Here is a 23,015-nt window from a genome sequence, read left to right on the forward strand (position 1 = left end):
GCATCTACCTGTTACCCCCTTCCGAAAATAAAAAAAAAACACTATTTAGCGGCTTTTACGAAAACTTGACATATGCAGATACAAGTTTTGGCAGATGTTAACTGAAATACGCTCAACCGAGTATCCATGCTTAAACCCCTAAGCAAACACGAATCTATCCTAGTAGCTTCTCACCACACGATTGACACTCTAAAATCAAACCAGTATGTTTCCCTCGTTAAAAAAATACGTTTATTTCATTATTTATTTTGTATATTTATGTCTTACAATAACAAATTTTGTCTAAAAAGCACATACGCATACATTAATTCGTTGTATTCGTATGATTTCATATAGCAAAAAGTGGTGTATTAAAACAGCCCGAATAAATATTAAATACACAAGTCATATGGAGAGTCGATCACAAAACTTAAAATATTAAAAACAGGAATGATACGGAACGAAATGCAACAATGTAGCCATTCAGAACATTTGATTGGTAAACACGCATAGACGATTTCAATCTGAAAAAAGAAAATAATTACTTAATTTTTAATTCTCAAAAATTCAAAATCACAAAAAGGGCCTTTTGACTAATATTATTCTTTCCCCCCGCGAGGTCTTTCTGCCTTCCCCATTCTTACTAAGGCTAGTGGTGAACTAGGTTTTCAAAAGTGCATGTTAACATAAATAACTAAATCAGTTCCTGAATAAATAAACAAAGTAAAGTGAAAATAAATGAATGCAAAGCGGAACTTCCAAAACTTTTATCTTCGTGTTTTAACTTCCTTTTACCCATAAAGGGAAAGAAAGTATGGTCTAATAAATCGATAGATATATAAAGAAAATACAACAAAGTAACCCACCATAACAATTAAGTAGTAATATAACTTCAAAATACAGTTGTGAACAAATTTTTAAGACGTCAAGCACAAAATCTCTTTTATGCAATATGCCAAATTTTAAAGAAAACTCGCTGAGATACATAAGGCTCATTATGGCGATTAGCATCATAGCCAAAGAAGTTGACTTGTACCAAAGAAAGCAAAAATTAGAAACCGAGAGTCGAGAATAAATATGTAGCCGAAAAGGTTAATTAGTATTTATATTATTTATAAATATAATTATTATAAAGGTTAATTATAATTAAAGCCGAAAAGTAATAAAAATTAATTATTCCATTTCATTTATTTACTTAAAATATGTAGCTTTAATCAAACATGGCCATTGGATTTTCTCAATTTAAGCTGGAGTTTGAGCCTTTGATTGTGGCTCTTTTTAAAAAAAAATTCTTCACATAACCATGTGGAATCAGAAGTTTAAATTTTTCAAGTTTATCAAACCTCATCCAAACCTCTAAAACTTCTTTGCATTTACCCGTAACTCCTGCTTTACCATGTCAAAATAAGCCTCAAATAATTCACTTTTAACTATTTGAGTCAATTAATTGAGTGAATCAGCCAGTTTTATTATTTAATGTTTTATGCGACTTAATATTATCTTTGCTACCTCTCATTGACCGAGGTCTGGGAGGGGCAATTGCCCCCCCTGACCTATAGCAAATTACGCCCTTACTACGTAAATAGTTGAATAGTGGCACGAGGGTACTTTTTAGCAGCCTGGTAATATGAATTTTTTAAATTGAAACAGAAAAAAGTGTTTATAATATATATTTTTTAAGACTACTTTAGTGACAAGCTTCGAATTTTGTTTTTGACGACTGATACAGAGCCTCAAAGCCAAAGCAAATACATTTGCAGACCTACAAAAAATAATCACAAGATGCACTAGATAAATACAACTAAAGTCACCCAAAAATAGGCAAAATTTGGCGGCAACGACCAATTTTTGGGCTTTCTAGAAGGAACTGCCAATACTTTCAAAGTCAAAATCAATCTACTTCATTATCAAAGAAAAACCTCACTCCTGTTCTCTAGGTTACATTTTCATTCTACTTAGCAATAAATACAACAGCTTTAACGCAAAGTTACATTTAGTCTTCGAAATTTATCCGAACAGCATAAACTTCATTCAGATGTTTCTCTTGCTTCAGGATCTCTCATTTTAATTTACGAGCCATTTCCATAAAACAATGCCCACTTGTACAGATTGTTGATCAGCATTGCCGATCAACAGCAACATGAGAGAGTCTCTTGCTTATTTAGAAAGTCTTTCATTCTGATTAACATTCAAACAGTTTGTCTTTACAGACAGACTGTTGTTGCAAGACCGAAGATTGCCAAAGTCACGAATTTTTAACTTTCAGCCAATTTCTTCAAACCTTCCTCGACACTAGACGGCTGCTGGAAAACGCCTCAGTCAAGTTAGGTGTCTGTTCATAATAAAAACTGCCTGACAATAAAATTCTTTCAAATCGTTAGATACACCACCAAGAATATATTGGCAAGCCTCGAATTTCTAATGTAACTATGACTTCCACTGCCATCTAATATTTTTATATATTAGATGGTCATCCAATATATAAAAAGACTGCTTATTTAAAAAGCACCAATTTCCAATTATTCCAGCCAAGACACCAACAAATGCTGCATTAAGTCTTTTCGATACGTCTTTTCTTTTCTTCGGAGAAAAAGTTCACTTTACGCAACCTATGAAAAGCTAATACAAAATTTAAAATGAACGTATTCATAATATTTTGCATTTCAGTTATTAGAGAAAATTCGATGATATTCTAGCCTATGCTTGTTATTCATTAATACTAAATTGTAATTGTATCAATTGGCATATAAAATTTTACAGGCTCTCACTGGCTGTCAAAACAGCCAATACAAAGAAGAAAATCTTCAAACGGATATTTCACTAGTGTCTAACAAGGAGTCCTCAATGTTGAGACAGAATTAACCTAAAAACTAACAACTTATAAAGAAAAGATAAATGCAAAATCATATAATAATAAAAGAATATATATATATATATATATATATATATATATATATATATATATATATATATATATATATATATATATATATATATATATATATATATATATATATATATATATATATACATAATGTGAATAATTATTACTCCATTAGTCATCTCAGTTTTGTTAATGCAACTAAAATTATCAATTGAAATCCCTTCAATAAAAATAAAGCATTTTAGCATGACGTTATGAAGCAACGCATAACGTCAAATCTATCTAGGTGACTTTACGAAAGGACGATGATACCCAAAAGTGGAGTTTTTTAGTGAAAAATTGGATTTGACTTTAGCATTATTCAAATGAGCCTTAAGAAGCCCTCTACAATGATCTGGAACTCCGTTAACACCAGAAAAAACAGAACACGTGAATGATACACAGACTGAAACATGATTTTCTCGTGTTTTCAGGAGAAAGGTTTCAGAATTTCCACACAATTGTTTTAGGGCACGATGATTTCGATGGCATACCTTTTATTTCTATCTACCACCGTTCTCGAGGATTTTCAAGCTTGTTTTCAAAAGCTTGAAAATTAGTTTTTGGCATTACTTTTTACTTTAGGTTTAACATAGATAATAGTTACAGTTCATGACTTAGTGACAAATGGATATTCTTTCACATTTATATAGAAATGATATTGCTGAAACCTTGATTTTACAGACATTTGTAGGATAGTAACATGAATTTTTTGGTTTAAGTCAAAATTCATACTCAACACAGAGGCATGCTTTGTAGCTAAATCAAACAGTTCATGGTAACAAACTGTCAGTAAGAAGTGACTTGGTCCAATAGTAACCGAAACTCTAAAAAAGAGTTTTGACAACAATTAATACATTGAAAGAATTAGCTTTTAAACTTATTCCAAATATAAAAAAATCGATTAAGTTTAATGTTACCCATCAAAAGTTACGAGCCAGAGAAAAAACGCATGACTTTGGAAAAGGGAGGGGGAGAATCCCCAAACAGTCAAGCAATCTTAATGAAAATTGCACCATCAGATTCAGATGTTTCAAGCTCCCTTCTACAAAAATGTAGAATTTTGTATTTTTTGCCAGAAGAAAGATCACAAATGCGTGTTTTTTTTCAGAATGCTAAAATCCGGTATTTACCTCCTTAGATTTCAATTCACTAGATAATTTGGCTCTAGTAAATAATTATTTTATCTTCTTTTTTCGAAAGCCCGGGGGATTTTAGATAAAAACAATATGTGTGAATTAATTTACAGATATATTAAAGAGCACACAATTTCCGCTTGACTTGACAAGCTAAGGTTTTAGCTGTGGTAATTCGAAACATGTTATTATGAGCGGAATGGAAAAAAAAGGTTTCCTATTTTTTAACTGTTGTCAACAACCAGTTGACAAATTTTTAGCCATCAAAATATAAAAAAAAGACGATTTTGATATCACAAGCATCAATTTCCGATTATTCCTGCGAGCGGAAACAGGGGAGATTACACTTTAAAAAAAGACAAAGAAGTTCAAGTAGTACAGAATGATAGATTAGACCAGTCGATAGAATATGCGAAGTTTAAGAGGACGGGGCAAAAATCCTAGTTGGACAAAAACTATGGAATATAATTTTGAAAATAAAAGCTAAATTTTTATACAGTGAAATAGCATGAAAAGGTTAACATATCTCAAAATTTCTTGAAGTTTGATATGAAAAGAAAAAACGTTTGTATAAGAAATACAAGGGTCAGCAAAGCCCCTTTCGAAAAGGCACTCTGACCACAAGGTGAATTGTGTGGACCAAGTTCATCTAGTAGCATTGAGAGTCAACTGAGGTCTAACTTCCAATCAGAATATATTTACAGCTGTTGATTTTTCACGCTTGAAAGCAGCCATTGATTCACATTACTATCAAACTGCACTGTTTTTGCATACTATTTAGGATTCTAAAACTACTTATTTCCCAAAACAACAGAAAAGAAGACTTACAATTAACTGCCCCAACAGCAACTATCTGACTCATTATTTGCATCTTGATGTGCTATATGTTGTTGTTTCGATGAACGGCTAATGAGAGGTCGAGGTTCCCATTTATTTGGTGTTGGTATCATAGGTCTAGATTTAGCCAGCTTATGGGCCAAAGTTAAAAATATAGATTCTACATGGTTGGTAACACTATCATCTTTGGCAGAAGTTTCAAATAGCTGAAAAGTTATATTAGAACTAAGTCAACTCAAAAGTATCTAAGGGGACATTAATTTAATTATTTCATTCATTTCATTTGTAATGTTTCATTTTAGTGTTTTTTTCAAAGTGTTAAGTGTTTTAAAGTGTTCTATGATGATCGCTGATCAAAGTTTATGTTATTTGTGCCTTTAATTTATGTCATTTTACTGTGTTCATGGCCGTATGTTTGGCTTTAAGATACGCTTATTTATCAATCTATCTAATATGCAGAATAATTGTACCTAAAACTTTTTGCTTGCAGACCGGCTTTACTTTACCCCCCCCCCCCTAATGTGCAAAGCTATAACCCAAGTTTATTTCTAAAGAAACGAAGAAACGATGTGTTCTCGAATTTTAAACAACGTAAACTTGAGTGAGTGGCGCATAATACACAAGTACCAAAATTCCTTCCCCCTACGGAAATTCAAAAACATAACACTCAAATGAAATTCTCAAATTTGGAAAGCCTCATTTTGCACGGGGGGGGGGTATTTTCCGGGGGGGGGAGGGGTAATCGCCAGGGGGGGGGGGTAAACGCCTAGAACGGTAATAAACAATTTGTCAGTATAGCAGAAGTTCAAAGCAACAATTGTAGCTTCTTAGAAGTGTTCTTTAGTTTTTTTCACTTTTTTTCATGTTGTATAGCATTTTTTCATCTCTTTGTGTTTATTTCTGGTATATGTTAGCTGTTTAGTCCTGTTTTATTGTTCTTTGTTTTCGTTGAATAACAGCATTTTTATTACTACGCATATTACATTTTTTTTTCCCTCACTATTTTTTTCCACCGTTTCGGAAAACAAATGTCAGGTTAGGCGTTAGGCACAAGGAGATTTCTTTCCCCGCATTTTAGATGTGTATATACTGCACTGTGTTTTATGGGGCTTACGGACATAAAACTTAAGTGGGTTATCTTTTAGTCATCGCCAACCTCTAGGGGGGATAGCCATTATTAGAAGAAGAAGAATAACTTATTTATTAGGGGAAGAAAAGTAAAGAACAAATTAAATAAAAAAGATTAGCCATTAAGATCTAGGGAGCCTATGAGCCTATGCAATAATCTCCTCCACAAAACAACCAATGGAAAAAAATAGAAAAAGAAACTGCTAGCATGAACAAACACACACAGATTTATATAATTATCATAATCATTCTAGGCCTGGCAAATACATAATTAACATTCACAAGAGGATAAAAAACAAAACAAAAAAAAAACAGCCTTAAACCATCAAAAAAGAGAAAAAAAGATTTGATCTGGAGAGCAACTAATGATCACTCATGACATAACACATTCTCTTAATATTATTTTTAAAAGTGTGAGGGTAGACATAGGTAGATAGATAAATTGTATTTCATACAAATATAAACAACGTAAATAATTAAATAAAGCCAACAGGGAGCTAAACTCGAAAGGAAGGCTTCCAATTATTACAATTAGTTCAAGTACGCCAAAAATCAATATAACGAAGATCAACAAAAAAAAGTCATACCATATAGAAGAAGAAGGACAAAAAAGGCTACCCCAGCACGACAAAATCTAAAAATAATGCTAAAAAACAAATGATCAAGTTGAATCACCCCACCATCTAATGTTAACGGCATATAATACTAATTTAATCTTTAAAGATGATCGGCCATTGAGATCATTATATTTCGTGTTCGGTTTTAGCCTATATGCTATATAACGGATTTTATATTTCATTGAGAATCTGTCTTTTTCACAATTAACCAAAGGGATTCGCTCAAAAACGAGCCGACGAAGAAGCGAGTGAGCGAATAGGGGTAACAACAATTTGTGATTCATAAAAATAACTCGCCGGAGACTGAATATCATAACGCCAGAACGATAATTGCAATTCTCTAAGTTGATTAAGATTTAATATATGAAGAAATAAAAATAAAGTTTTTGTTTCAGAAAGATTTTGAAGTCGTGCAGGACGATGAAATAAAGTACCAAGGATTCTTACGGCTTTATTTTGCAATGTCTGGAGGTGTTTAAGATGATTAGGAAATGTATTTAGGTAAATAATGGGACAATATCTAAGGTATGATTCTATTGAAGAATGATAAAGGATTTTAATAATTGAAAAAGGAAAAACATGCTAATTTTATACGGAGATGGTCAGAATGACTACGGAAACATAAAAGCTCCTCAAGAATAATCCCCAAATATCTATATTTCTTAACCCGTCTAATTCTACACCCAGAAACAACTAACTCATCAATCCCAACTTTAGCAACTCCTTGCTTAGATCTCCCGAAAACCATAAATTCTGTCTTAGACAAATTGAGAACTAGACGATTACAAGAAAACCACTGGATAACTGAATTCATTTAAGACGCCATATTCTTGATCAATAATGAAAGGGTTTTAGCTTCAACAGATACCACTGTATCATCTGCACACATAAGTGTAAGGCTATCCATATAGGATAGACAATTAGGGAGATCGTTAATATATATCAAAAATACTAACGGTCCAAGTTACTGATAGTAACAGTCCAAGTTACTGATATTGGTTACCAAGTTACTGGGGCACTCCAATATCATCCAGGGAGTTAGGCTGAGACAGATGGCCTCGTAGGTCTACCTGGAATCCGCGATTACGTAGACATCACTTTATTAAATCCAATGCCTTTCCACGAAATCCAGGGTTATTCAATTTTTCAAACGAAATGGAATGTTTTAGAGTATCAAATGCTTTTTTTTATATCGTAGAAAACGCATGATACATAATTACCATTATTCAGTGAATCATTAGTTTTAAGCAAAAGGCCTGCAACTGCTTGTTCAGTAGAACGACCTGGTCTAAACCCAAACTGGCTTTTGTTAATTTTTTTTTTATCTAAATAAGACAAAATTCTTTTGTGAAATAACTTTTCCAAAATCTTTTACAAATGATAAAATATTGTAATAGGTTAGTAATTATCAATATTAGTTTTATCACCTTTTTTATGTCATGGAATAATTCGGGCAATTTTTCATTTAGTAGGGAATACCCCAGAAGTTAAACACAAATTAAAAATATAAACAAGAGGTGTATGAATTACAGATGCAAGGTGTTTCAAAAGATTAGTTGAAAGTCCATCCAAACTTAATGAATTACCTCTATTTAAATCTACTAAGTTTTTTTAGAATTCATCAAGACTAACTGGGGTCAAAAACATACTTGTATCGTCTGATTCACGAAGGTATTCTTTATATGAATGAGCTGAGTCGAGCCAAGACCACGAGTAACATCACAACCAATACTAGCAAAATGAGCACTGAAAGATTCTGCAATAGCTCCATTTCTCTTTGATTCAAGACTATTTTTATCTATTAATAATTCTGGGTAAAATTATTCCAATTGTTTCCTATCTTTTGTTTAATTAGATCCCATGTTTTTTTCGGTGAATCAGCATTCCTAAAAGAATTTTCAAAATACCTTTTCTCACTCGTTCCAAGAGTTTTCACCAACAAATTTTTATAATTTTTAAATCGTATTATATTATCAGGTGATGGATATTTCATTCTTATCTTATATTAAATAAAAAAAAACAAGTTTTTTTAACTGAAAGTAAGGAGCGACATTAAAACTTAAAACGAACAGAAATTATTCCGTATATGAAAGAGGTTGTCCCCTCCTCAACGCCTCGCTCTTTACGCTCAAGTTTGACTTTCTCACAACTATATTTTTTTTCAAACAATGAAAAACTTTAGCGTAAAGAGCGAGGCGTTGACGAGGGGACAGCCCCTTTCATATACAGAATAATTTCTGTTTAAGTTTTAATGTCGCTCCTTACTTTCAGCTTAAAAAACTTGTTTTTTATTTAATTTCTGATCGTTTTTTAGTTAATGCAGCATTTATTTTGGCTCACCGTCATTGAATAAGTAAACAAAATTTGCATAAAAATTTTACTTTTCTTTTGCTAAATGGCAATCTTTAAATTTCGTTGTGACGTAATTTACAAATTAACTTACGTAACGAACTTCTATATTCGTATATTTTTCTTCTGGCAAAAAAAAAACAAAGTTGCAGTTTTTTGCAGATATGAGCTTGAAACCTATGTAATAGGGTTTTTTGATATACTGCATCTGACGCTGTGATTTTAATTAAAATTCTTTCACTTGTAGGGAATGTTTCTCCCCTCTTTCAAAAACTTGGTAAATTCTCTCAGACCCATAATCTTTGATGATCGATAACAAACATAATAAAATTTATATATTTAGTATTAGTATTGCCAACCCTTTCCTTTACGACCTATATTTACATCAAATTACCGTTTTTAAATGTTTCGATCGCTACACAGTCGTATTACTTGTTTTTTTTATTACATCTGTTATTTAGTGCATGAGGGGTTTGTCTCTTTATTCGCCACACACATGGTTACGTTGAAAGTAAAATTTTTTTTTAATTCACAAACCCCTGAATCACAACGGCCTTTTAATTAGAATATATAGATCTTTTGAAAGCACTAAAAAAAGACTGTAGCGTAAAGAGCGAGTTATTGACTAGGGGGCTAACCCCCTCATATACGCAATAATTTCTGTTCGTTTTAAGTTCTAATGTTGCTTCTTACTTTCAATTGAAAAAACTTGTTTTTAAAAAATTTAATTTCTGATCGTTTTTTTAATAATGCTTGGAAATCCGGTGCCCTCTTCATAGAAATGTTCCTTACCCCAAAGAAACGTCCTCCACGGAAAGATTCTCCCGAGTAATCCCCTCCTCCAGCCCCCTCCCCCCCACCCGAAAAAATCCTTCCTGAAAATGTCCGTATACTTCCCAATAACCAATACAATATGTAAACAATGGGCGAAGTTCATAACTTGCATCCCTTCCCCTGGAAACTATGGGGGATTAAGTCATTCTAAAAGACATATTTATCAGATTTTCGACTATGTTGAACGAATTGGCTATCTCAAAACTTTAGTTGAGTGATTTTGAGAAAAAATGAGCGTGGGAGGGGGCCTAGTTGCCTTCCATTTTTTTGGTCACTTAAAAAGGGCACTAGAACTTTTAATTTCCGTTCCAATGAGCCCTCCTACGATATTCTAGGATCACTGGGTCAATAGGATTACCCCTGGAAAAACAAAAACAAAAAGAAAACAAATGAACAAGCATCCGTGATCTTTCTTCTGGCAAAAAATGGGAAATTCCACATTTTTGTAGATAGGAGCTTGAAACCTTTACAGTATGGTTCTCTGATACGCTGAATACGATGGTATGATTTTCATTAGGGTTCTATAGCTTTTAGGGGGTCTTTCCCCCTTTTTTCGAAAATCAGCCAACTTTTCTCAGGCACGTAACTTTTGATGGGTAAGATTAAACTTGATGAAACTTCTATATTTGAAACCAGAATTAAAATCTGATTCTTTTGATTTATCTATTGGTATCAAAATTCCGTTTTTTAGAGTTTCGGTTACCATTGAGCCGGGTCGCTCCTTACGAACTGTTTGATAGACGATTTTTTTCATTAACTGATCTCAGGAGTGACTCATTAATCCATGGTTTTCGTGGAATTTTTTTTTTTTAAGATGTATTTTTTCATAATGACAATGACGGTCTAATCGTTCATTTAATACTGTATAAAAAATATCCAACGATCTATTAGGATCTCTCTCTTCTAAAACTTCACTCCAATCTACGTCACCAAGGGCTACTTTTAAATTATGTATATTTTTAAGTAAAATATTTCTTTTTCTTGTAATGATCTCCCTAATCAAAGTCTTTTGAATCTTATAATCCGACATAATCATACAATGATCTGATGGTTCATCCATAATCACAGACGTAGCCTCACATGTATAAGGCGAGAGAATATTGTCAACAAGCGAAGTAGATGAGTCGGCTATACGTGACGGGACAAAACAAGCCAGATATAAATTACAAGAAAGAGAACATTCTAAAAACTGTAATGCATAATTATCAATCCCATGATGGTCTAAAGGTAAACATCTCATTAGGTCTATGTTAAAGTCCCCAAGGATCATGAATGGAATCATGGACATAAATGAACACTATTCACAATGATTAGTAGATCAAAGCCTAGCCTTTCAGTGTGTGCCAGTTGTATCGCTCTTACGGTGAGATAGGACATAATGCTAATATATTAATGCTAGTAAATGCGAGTATCCGGTTTTGATACAAGGACTCGATCTGCTTCTCTTATGTATATATTTACATCTCCATTTTATTGGCATCAATATTCCAGCAAAATAAGAGGCCCCCAAAAGAACTGATGGGAATCATGTCAACCGGTCATGTCAATTCATTCTCTTAATCAAGGAATCATTTAGCTCAAACCAGAATAATTCAGAAACAGTGATTTTACAATCTAAAGGACGACAAATCGTTTAATTCAGATATCAAAAGCATGGGCGTAGGGAGGGGGAGGCAGGGGAGGGGGCAGCTGCCCCCCCCCCTATACCTTCCCTTTACTTGCAGAAGCAGAATCAATATTTCGATCCATCTAATATTTTTGATCTCACAAATGCCTTCATTCAGGCTAATAACTCCATAGGCCACATTGCCTTTACATTTATATATAAAGGCAATTATAGAAATACATAAATAATGGGTAGGGGGCAGCGGCCCTCTCCCCTAGGCAAGAAGCTACGTACGTCCATGCCGACATAACTTCATATCCCCCTAAATCACACTATCGACTGCCCCTTCCTAGACAATATGCTGCCTACGCCCATGATCATAAGTACTTAAACTAACTGCCATCATCATCATCACTGAAAGAAAAAAAGGAAGAATAGTACCGATTAGGCCTTGAGAACAAATTCAATATAATACAATCTATCAACAACAAATGAAATAACAAAATTTTCAAACAATTCCAAAAAAAGGTTATGCCATCTTTGCCTCTCGCTCAGTCTGTCTTGGCTTTTTCTCCAACTAGTCATGGCTCTCAAGTTTTTTATCAGTCCACCAATTTGATTTTAATTCAATAAACCCCAAAACTGGAAACCAATAAAATAAATCATAGAATGTAAACAGAAAAGTTCACATAAACCTAAACAAAATTTTAACTTCCAGATTCTCCCAGTTATCGTTATAAAAATGGAGCATAGTTTTTGTATTTATTCACGCTCGCTGCTATAGCTATATTTATGACGCATCCACCCCAATAGGTGCTACACATGAATCTCAGAGTTAATGGTCATTTTTTAACCTATTAAATTTAAGTTACTATAGTTAGACTTACAGGCAAATTATATTGATCAGCAAACTGTTGAGCAATGGGTGTTGGCACCATGGGATCTCCTTTGTCTAATTTATTCCCAACAATAATTTTAATAGCTGCTGGATCCAAGACACTATCTTCACATTCTTTTATCCATGAAGCTAACGACTGAAAAAGAAACAAAAAACATACAGGGTTTCCACAGTAGAAGTTGAATACTGAGTACTTTTATTAATAAACAATTAAGTAACATGAAACTATTAGTCCTCAATTAGCCACATGGCTAGCTGTGATGACTAAAAAAAACATAGCAAAACGAGCCTAACTTGTAAAACTTACAGGCCTTTGTGTGATATTAATTACATATTTGAGATGTAACCCTGGTACTACAAGAAAAGAAGAAAGAAACCGCAAAATAACTTTACAAGTTGTCGCAGGATCAGGGCATAAAATAAAGAAATCATCAAATTAGGGTATAAAATTGTAGACAACCGTTAGGTCCATCACACTATCCTCCCATCCGAATTTTGTTAACAGTAGATTTTGGAATAAGGTATCAGACCACATTATAGTTAGAGCATAAAAAATGATATTGTGGGCTCTCCTTTAATTTGTCAGGGAGTCAATTCTTTGTTTGATTGAATAAACAAAATAGCTAACACAAATATTTCTCTGGTTGTCTACAGCGTTGGTGTAGACAACAGGAGGTATCAGGCTTGTTGGCCTAGTCCGATATGTACAGTAAGTTTTTCAAGCAATTATTAACGAACATCAATTAGTATGTTATTTAACGAATTCTAAACGTTATTTTTGCAATTCTAATAGAGAAAACTGAGTGTTTTATCACCTTCCATCTAGCTCTATTTCCGTTAACGATCATTATTAAGTTGGCTGTTACATAAGAGCCTGTTATTATTACAGGTGATGTCAATATCGATTTAACCAATCAAATCAGTTCTGATAAATTGCAGCTTTCTCATATTTGTGGGTAGTGTGGTATGTACCCTTGCTTTGATGTTCTCGTTAGAATATGTTCAACATAAAAAACAGTGATTAGCAATACTCTAACTATTGTCGGTTTCGCAGCTTCTAACGTCTCTCTGGGGACATCCTTCATATGATGGGCGTTGTTTCAGATCATTTTGCCACCTCTTCGTATTTTTTACAATGAATGCCACAACTAAATAAAACAAACCAGAGTTGCTGGTTGTATAGTGATAGCAATGCCTACAGACTTAACAAAAAAAAACTAGGTGGAATATTCATTAGGGGCGGGGCCCACATCATTTAGGCGTAAAGTTGGTGTCATTTTATAAATTTTCGATTAGGCTTTCAGACACTTAATGGTCTATCTCTCAAAAAAGAAGGAATCGGAAAGTAAAAAACCTTGGATTGATAATAATCTACTCGATCAAAGTAGAGAAAGTGACCATCTGTTCAAAATCCGAGTAGAAGCTCCCAGATATGAAGATGTGGAAGATTAAAGAATTTAACCCTACAAATTTGAAAAGAATCTTCCGGAGGCAAAACAGACATATTTCACTAGGAATCTGAGGACACGAAGAAGAATTTGAAGAAATTTAGTTTCCGGAGATTCCGGAAACTTCGAACTAGAATCCGAAGAATGGTTCGTAGTGATATTGGAGTAAAGAAAACAAAAGCAACTAAAATACAGAGAATAGTTTATAGCAATATTGATGTTCCGAAGAAGTTATTATTAGAGGAGCTAGTGTCTAACGATTGCTAAAAATTATTTTGATTAAATATGGAATTTTATGATTATTTTCATTCTACAGAGTCAATGAAGCCCAAGGATCATAACTCCAATTTAGAAGCTTAATCACCTGCGTCACTTATAAGTAATTTTTTTTAATATGAGCAATAATTCCGTAGAATCTGACCATATAAATACAAAAATTCCTGAGACAATGCTCTGTGTAATTTTCATAGAGTTGGGCTTCCTTCTTAACGTCAAAAAAATTGTTTCCCTCATGAGAATTTTACAAAAAAATTCAAGTTACGAGCACGGCGCTCGATTTTTAATGGGTTATAATAATAGATATGATAGCCATAGACTTAAATCAGTATTATCAGAGATGTCTGGGCTAATAGCAAAATGTGATTACAGTAATACTCATGAAATTTTAAACCATACTTTAATATGTGTCACTGAATTTTATTCCATGAAGGAATTGAAAACAGAATAGGCATTGAACTACCAGACTGCTACTGTTTTTAATCGGTTTGGCAATGAGTAGGACCAATTTCCGAGGTTTAATGAAGGCCTTGATGTGGTTGACAATGGCGTTATTCTAGTTAACTTTCTGTCTATAGAATCTGTAGAAATAATTTTCAGTTTTGAATGGCTTTCTATCTGATAGGAGCCAACAATTTTTTCCTGGTGGTGATACATTTTGTGGTGTTCCACAGGGATCAGTAGTTAGTTCTATAATTTTGATGTTGTTTCTAAATCATTTGTACAGGTTAATATCAGGTAATAGCTTCTCAGTTATTGATATGGCAAAACAATTTAAACCAACGTTCTATGCCCTCATTCTCTGATAATGCCACAATTTTGTCCACACCTAAGACAGTAACATTACTATGGAAAAATCCGTTAATTCTCAATAGCTAAAAAATTCTCGGCTACGGGCCAATAAGCTCGTATTAAATGTTATTAAATTAACGAAAACTCGTTGTTTTTACTTGATCAACTATTTACTACCTTTGTATTACAGAGGCACCAATGGAATACAGTAAGATATCAAAAATTGCATTTGCTATTGTTTTTAGGTGGTATAGTAGATGAGAGTAAATATGTCAAGGATTGTCTAGAAATTTAGGAAATAAATAGAAATTATATATTTAAGATCCGCATATCCTTTATTCTTGTAGTATATTAGAATAAAGATGGATCAGAGCAACGTAATTCATATTATCGGTTGTCAACAGCAAACGAATCACCAACAAGTGTGTAAAAAATTCCTTGGTACTGATCTTGATGAAAATTTCTCCTTCGTACATCATTTTAGCCTAAATAAAATAAATACATTGAGGAGTTTCAGAGTTTTTAGGTACCATGTACATTTTTTTGGGACTAGTTTTAAAAATTCAGTTTCTTTGCTTAATTCAGCGTTACGCCTCTTTGTACCCTACTATATGGATGTCAACCTTTTCTTCTTTCCTGAAACCACTCTCTATGACATCAGAGGCAACGCTGTAGCGTTGCTTATAGTAAAGACCATACGGCTCCAATGTTTTATTATTATTTATTTTTGTTCCAGAGGCACTTAATATGGAAGGGGTCGTCGTAGAAGCTTCAAAGGGGGCTCATTCGATTGAATATTGAGAGTTCTATTGCCCTTTTTAATATACGAAAATGATTGGAGGGCAACTAGCCCCCCCCCCCACGCCCATCATTCCCCCAAACACATCCAATCAAAATTTTGAGATAGCCATTTTGTTCAGCGTAGTTCATTTTCAGATAGAAAAAATATTTTTGAGGAGGATACCCCCCCCACAACCCTCAGGGCAAGGGTTTCAAGTTATGCCCTGGGGGCATATAAGGTTTTTATAGAAGGCGTTGTCGTAGAAACTTCAAAACAGGCTATTTCGATTTGAAATTAAAGGGATATTGACCTTTTTTATATTCGAAATTTATTGGAGGGATACTCGCCCCCCCCCCCACGCCCATGATTCCCCCAAAAACCTCCAATCAAAATTTTGAGATAGCCATTTTGTTCAGCGTAGTTGATTTCCAGATAGAAAATATATTTTTGAGGAGGACACTCCCCCACAACCCTCAGGGCAAGGGTTTTAAGTTATGCCCTGGGGGCATATAAAGTTTTTGTAGAAGGTGTTGTCGTAGAAACTTCAAAACAGGCTCATTCGATTGGAAATTAAAGCGCCAGTGACCCTCTTAATAGTCGAAATTGATTAGAGTGTAGCTAGCCCCCCTCCCACGCCCATCATTTCCCCAAACAAATCAAATCAAAATTTTCAGATAGCCATTTTGTTCAGCGTAGTTGATTTCCAATTAGAAATTATATTTTTGAGGAGGAAACTCCCCCGAAACCCTCAGGGCGAGGGTTTTAAGTTATGCCCTGGGGCATATAAGATTTTCATAGAAGGCGTTGTCGTAGTAACTTCAAAAAAGGCTCATTCGATTCGAAATTAAAGGGCTATTGCCCTTTTTAAAGGTCGAAACTGATTGGAGGGCAACTAGCCCCCCCCACGCCCATCCGTCCCCCAAACCCAGCCCATCAAAATTTTAGGATAGCCATTTTGTTCAGCGTAGTTGATTTCCAGATATAAAATATATTTTTGAGGAGGATACTTCCCCACAACCCTCAGGGCCAGGGTTTTAAGTTATGCCCTGGGGGCATATAAGGTTTTTATAGAAGGAGTTGTCATAGAACCTTCAAAAAACGCTCATTTGATTGGAAATTAAAGAGCTAGAGCCCTTTTTAATAGTCAAAAGTGATCGGAGTGTAACTAGCCCCCCTCCCCCCCCACGCCAATCATTTCCCCAACCACATCCAATCAAAATTTTGAGATAACCATTTTGTTCAGCATAGTTGATTTCCAGATAGAAAATATGTTTTTAAGGAGGAAATTCCCCCACAACCTTCAGGGCAAGGGTTTTAAGATATGACCTGGGGACATATAAGGTTTTTATAGAAGGCGTTGTCGTAGATACTTCAAAACAGGCTCATTCGATTGGAAATTAAAGAGCTAGTGCCCTTTTTAATAGTCGAAAGTGATTGGAGCGTAACTAGCCCCCCCCCCCCCGCCCATCAGTTCCCCAAACACATCCAATCAAAATTTTCAGATAGCCATTTTGTTCAGAGTAGTTGATTTACAGATAGAAAATATTTTTTTGAGGAGGATACTCCCCCACAACCCTCAGGGCAAGGGTTTTAAGTTATGCCCTGGGGGCATATAAGGTTTTTATAGAAGGCGTTGTCGTATAAACTTCAAAACCGGCTCATTCGATTGGAAATTAAAGAGCTAGTGCCCTTTTTAATAGTCGAAAATGATTGGAGTGTAACTAGCCCCCCTCCCCCCACCCCCACGCCCATCATTTCCCCAAACACATCAAATCAAACTTTTCAGATAGCTATTTTGTTCAGTATAGTTGATTTCCAGATTGAAAATATGTTTTTGACGAGTACACTCCCCCACAACCCTGAGGGCAAGGCTTTTAATATATGCACTGGGGGCATATAAGGTTTTTATAGAAGGCGTCGTCGTAGAAACTTCAAAACAGGCTCATTCGATTGGAAATTAAAGGGCTAGTGCCCTTTTTAGTAGTCGAAAGTGATTGGAGGGCATCTAGACCCCCCACGCCCATTAGTCCCTCAAACACATGCAATCAAAATTTTCAGAGAGCTAGTTTGTTGAGCGTAGCTCATTTCCCGATAGAAAAAATATTTTTGAGGATGACAACCCCCAACAAAAGTAGGGACAAGGTTTTTAAGTTATACCCTGGGGTCATATAAAGTTTTCATAGAAGGCGTTAGAAACTTCAAAACAGGCTCATTCGATTGTAAATTAAATGGCTAGTGCCCTTTTTAATAGTCAAAAGTGATTGGAGTGTAACTAGCCCCTTCCCCCCCCCCCCACGCCGATCATTTCCCCAAACCCATCCTATCAAAGTTTTGAGATAGCCATTTTGTTCAGCGTAGTTGATTTCCAGATAGAAAATATGTTTTTGAGGAGGACACTCCCCCACAACCCTCAGGGCAATGGTTTTAAGATATGACCTGGGGGCATATAAGGTCTTTATAGAAGGCGTTGTCATAGAAACTTCAAAAAAGGCTCATTCGATTAGAAAGTCAAAGGGATACTGCCCTTTTTAATAGTCGAAAGTGATTGGAGGGCAACTAGCACCCCCCCACCCCGCTCATCATTCCCCAAAACATATCCAATCAAAATTTTGAGATAGCCATTTTGTTTAGCGTAGTTGATTTCCAGATAGAAAATATGTTTTTCAGGAGGACAATCTCCCACATCCCTCAGGGCAAGAGTTTTAATTTATGCCCTGGGGGCATATAAGGCTTTTATAGAAGGCGGTGTCGTAGAAACTTAAAAAAGGCTCATTCGATTAGAAATTCAAAGGGCTAGTGCCCTTTTTAATAATCGAAAGTGATTTGAGGGCAACTAACCCCCCTCTCACGCTCGCCTTTTCCCCAAACACATCCAATCAAAATTTTGAGACAGCCATTTTATTAAACGTAGTTTAAAGTTCTGGAAATTAGGTCTTTGTGGATGATAACTCCCCCACAGCCGTCAGGGCAAGAGTTGTAATTTAAGGATTCTCCGGATCCTTCCCATTATTTCTTATGGAAGGGATGCTCGTATAAACTTTGGAGAGGTCTCATTTGACTGAAAATTTAAAGTTCTTGTTCACTTTTTAAGATTCAAAAGAGATTGGAGGGTGACTATCCCCCCCTCCTCCACGCCCTAAATGCATCAGATAAAAATTTTGAGATAGACTTTTGTTAAAATAGTTCAAAGTTCTGATAACAAAAAACTCCGGTGTCGATACAGCCCACCAGGGCCCGGGGGTAGGCATTGTAAGTTATGCCGTGGGGCATAACTTATTAAAGGGGGTTTATAACTTATGCGAAGGGGTTTTTATGGGAAGAACACATAGAAAATCTATTATAATTATCAAATTATAAGGTTAAAATATACACTCTGAGATAGATGTAAAATTGCTTTGACAAACAAAATCCTATTAAGGTCAATTCCAAACAGTCGTGATGCCTTTGTGTCAGCAAGTGAAATGGTCTAAACCCCCTTATTGGAGCTATTTTTTCAATTCATTCATTGTTGTCAATCGCTGAATGAGGCTTTTGAAAAAAGCCTCATTCGATTTAAACTGAAAGTTCTAGATCCGTTTTTTAACGTCAAGAATAATCGGACAGTAAGCACCCCCCCCCCATGCCATAAAAACTTGAAACTTTTTGCAATCAAAAACGAACTAAAATTAATTAAAAAAAACTTTCCGAAAAATAAGTTTTTCAAAGAAAAGTAAAGGGCCATTTTAAACTTAAGCTCAGTAGATACAAATACCTGTAAAAATCCAAACTCAAAACGACCAGAAATTACTATTAAAGAATAAATGAAACCCATTACGAACAGGAAATTAAATAGACAATCATAGCAAATAACATACAACAAGTAATAACATAAATGAATAAATAGATCTTAAAGCAATTAATGCTTAGATAGAATATGAAAATCAAGCTTAAAACGAAAACAAATATTTTGCTTTTAAAGTATAAATGAAACTTAAAATGAACAGAAATTAAATAACAATCAATGCAAATAAACATACAATATTTATTAATGTAAATAAATAAATAAATCTTAAAACGATTGAAACTTAAGTTGAATATGCAGCTTAAGTTTGAATCGAATAAAAATAACTGCAAACAAGAGTTTGGGTATCTTCTCACTGCTGAAGCCTAAAACCTACTGCGTCATTGGCGCTTTACTGAAAACGATTTATATTACAAATGTTTTCTGTGGTACTTAATATTGAATATAAATATTAAAATTACAGTAAAATTTTGAACTGATGAGCTTTTAGCAATTAATACCATTATACATCAAATATTCAGTTTAATTTATTAGTTCTTTTCAAGATTAGTCAAGACAAATATAGTTTCACTACAAGCAAAATTTGGATACTACCCCCTTCTTTAACTGTAAAAACGTAAAGCCTTCTGCGTCATTGGTGCTTCACTGAAAACGAATTACTCGTATATTACAAATTTATTATTTTCCAGTTCTTACAGCATTGAAAATGAAAATAAAATTACAGTGAAAAACATATCTTGAACTGATGGATCTTTCAACAATTAATATCATTATATATCTAATATTCAATTTGATTTTGTTTATACTTTCCAAGACTGTTCAAGACTCATATAGTTTTGGCATTCGTTTTTAACTCTGCCATGTTTTGTAACTAATCGTGTTGGTTTGTCGTGAAAACATTCTGGTTTCTAAGCATTTCTATTTGAGCGGGGAACTGCTCCTCAAACCTTGAGGAACATGCATTTTCTTGCATGAAACACCAAAACATAATAAAATGTCAAGTTTCGGAGTGTTCCACCACTTGCAAGCAAGTGCCATTGGTATTTTTGAATCCGCATGGTCAATTTAGGGGGTGGAGGGTAGGTTAATTCTCGTAGCAGCCCCATTCCGTCGTGTTGTGATTCACACTTTCAACACCTGGCGTCCGGACTATCATATAATCTACCAAGCATACAACTATCCCAAATCAGTATCAATATATAAATGAAACCCAAAACACAAAAATATTAAAATAAATATTAGAGTCAAACTCAAAACGACCATAAATTAATGTGAGTAGGGTTCAAAACCCCTATGCTTTCTAAGAGCCAGAATATAATTTGTACTTTACTGAAAAAAAAAAATTCAAATGAGTTTACTGAAAAAAAATGTGCATTGTCAATTTAATATACATATGCTGATATTTATTCCCTAAAATCTTAATTAATGAAAGAATTGTTTTCAGTAAAGCGCCAATGACGCAGTAGGTTTTAGGCTTCTTTAGTGAGGCGATACCCAAACTCTTGTTGCAGTGAGGCGATACCCAAACTATATTTGTCTTGACTAATCTTGAAAAGAACTAATAAATTAAACTGAATATTTGATGCATAATGATATTAATTGCTAAAAGCTCATCAGTTCAAAATTTTACTGTAATTTTAATATTTATTTTAAATATTAAGTAGAAAAGAAAGCATTTATAATGTAATACATTTTCTGTAAAGCACCAATGACGCAGTAGATTTTAGGCTTCTACAGTGTTGCGATTTCCATATTCTTGTTTGTCGCTATTTTTATTCGATTCAAACTTTATTTTCATATCCAATTTAAGTTTCACTCGTTTTTAGGTTTATTTATTCATTTACATTAATAAATATTGTATGTTTGTTTGCATTGATTGTTATTTAATTTCTGTTCGTTTTAAGTTTCATTTATATTTTAATAGCAAAATATTTGTTTTCATTTTAAGCTTGATTTTCATATTCAGTCTAAGCATTACTCGCTTTAAGATCTATTTATTCATTTATATTATTACTTGTTGTATGTTTTTTCCTATGATTGTTTATTTAATTTCTGTTCGTTTTAGGTTTCATTTATTCTTTAACAGCAATTTCTGGTCATTTTGAGTTTGAATTTTAACAGGTATTTGTATCACCTGAGCTTAAGTCTAAAATAGCCTTTACTTTTCTTTGAAAAACTTATTTTTCGGAAAGTTTTTTTAATTAATTTTTGTTCGTTTTTGATTGCAAAAGTTTCAAGTTTTTATGGCATAGGGGGTGGGGTGGGGGGGGGGGGTTAGGGTGCTTACTGTCCGATTATTCTTGACTTTAAAAAACGGATCTAAAACTTTCAATTGAAATCGAATTAGGCTTTTTTCAAAGTCTATACGATTACCTCTTTGATAAAAACCTTATATACGAACAATAGACAGCTTGCATAACTTGTGAACAGCGATTGACAACAATGAATGGATTGAAAAAATAGTTCAAGTTCAATTAACGCAACCTTGCGCTAATTAAGTAAATTACATTACTTTACACTACGTAAGGGGGGGGGGTGCCCCCTCACCCCTCCCCTAGATCCGCCGCTGCCTTACACTCTGTTTCTTTTCTTGTTAGGGAGGAGAGAAGACGTCTAATAGGTGTGTGTTAGTAACAAAACATTGTAACTCTCAGTGGGGCTTCAGGTATAAACAGAATTAGTTCAAAAGAAGGGGTGGGGAAAAAGGGCGTGGGGGGTTATTTGCCCTTCGATCAATTTTGACTTAAGAGCTGGACTAGAACTTCCAATTTCTAATCAAATGAGCCCTCTCTGAAGTTTATACGAGAATCCCTTCCTGTCCCCGGGCCCTGGGAGGTTTTGTCGACGCCAGAGTTTTGTTACTTAACCTTTCAACTATTTTTGACAAAATGGTATTTTTAACCCTTGCATATAAAGCAGCTCTGGGGGGAAAATAATAAAAATATTGAAGCAATATAAGATTTATTCATTTATTTATGTTTGCACCGGTTATCTTTATGTTTGTAAGAGAGTTTATGTTAATTTCTGTTCGTTCGGGGTTTTGTTAATTCTTTAACAGTAATTTCTGGTCTTTTTGAGTTCTAACAATAATAGGATTTAATTTCTTCTGGTCCTGAGTTCAATATGGCTCTTTACTCTTCTTAGAAAACTTATTTTTATGTAAGTTTTTTTTTTTAAATTAATAATAATAAAACATTGAAGCCTTATGGCCTTTGCTATAGACAGCTTAATTACATGCCTCTGAAAAATCAAATCTGATTTTTTCACGCAAAAATGAATGGATCAAAATAATAGCTTCTAAAAACAGTAGCTAGGTAATTCCATTTGTTGATGTAGAAAGAACAGGGTCGTGTTGATTAGACCATTTTTCGGTTTTTTTTTTGCAACAATAATTTATCATTTATCAAAAAGTATTTATTTTAACCATATTTTAATTATGGCTGTAATTTTAATTATTTTTTAAAAGATTTACTATTTGTTCTTCCCATATACAACTATACCTTATTAAAGTCTTTCGAGTGGGGGCAGCATAGTTGGCATAAAGAAGAAAACTTTAGCGTAGACTGTAGGAGAGGGGGAGTATGACGTTGAAGACTCATCCAATATGGGGCTGAACTTCACTTATCTCCT

General features: G+C 34.1%; 1 protein-coding gene across 6 annotated transcripts in view; it reads right to left on the minus strand.

Annotated features, from left to right (window-relative positions):
- Window positions 1-226: 226 nt before the first annotated feature.
- The window catches only part of LOC148945145 (ras-related protein Rab-33B-like), a 70,530-nt gene continuing 47,741 nt past the window's right edge, over window positions 227-23,015 (minus strand). For 5 of the 6 annotated variants that reach the window (XM_089099600.1, XM_089099599.1, XM_089099602.1 and 2 more), the window contains exons 4-6: window positions 12,297-12,443; window positions 4,867-5,081; window positions 364-503 (exon numbers count right to left, since the gene is read on the minus strand). In XM_089099600.1, the coding sequence (XP_088955726.1) occupies window positions 4,869-5,081; window positions 12,297-12,443 (360 nt within the window). In that variant the 3' untranslated portion in view covers window positions 364-503; window positions 4,867-4,868. Of the gene's footprint in view, window positions 504-4,866; window positions 5,082-12,296; window positions 12,444-23,015 lie in introns of all 6 variants that reach the window. The other variant, XM_089099604.1, reaches the window with a different exon arrangement.

Source organism: Artemia sp. Qi Xiang Cuo, chromosome 13 (assembly GCF_049724085.1).
Source record: "Artemia sp. Qi Xiang Cuo chromosome 13, ASM4972408v1, whole genome shotgun sequence".
NCBI lineage: Eukaryota > Metazoa > Arthropoda > Branchiopoda > Anostraca > Artemiidae > Artemia > Artemia sp. Qi Xiang Cuo.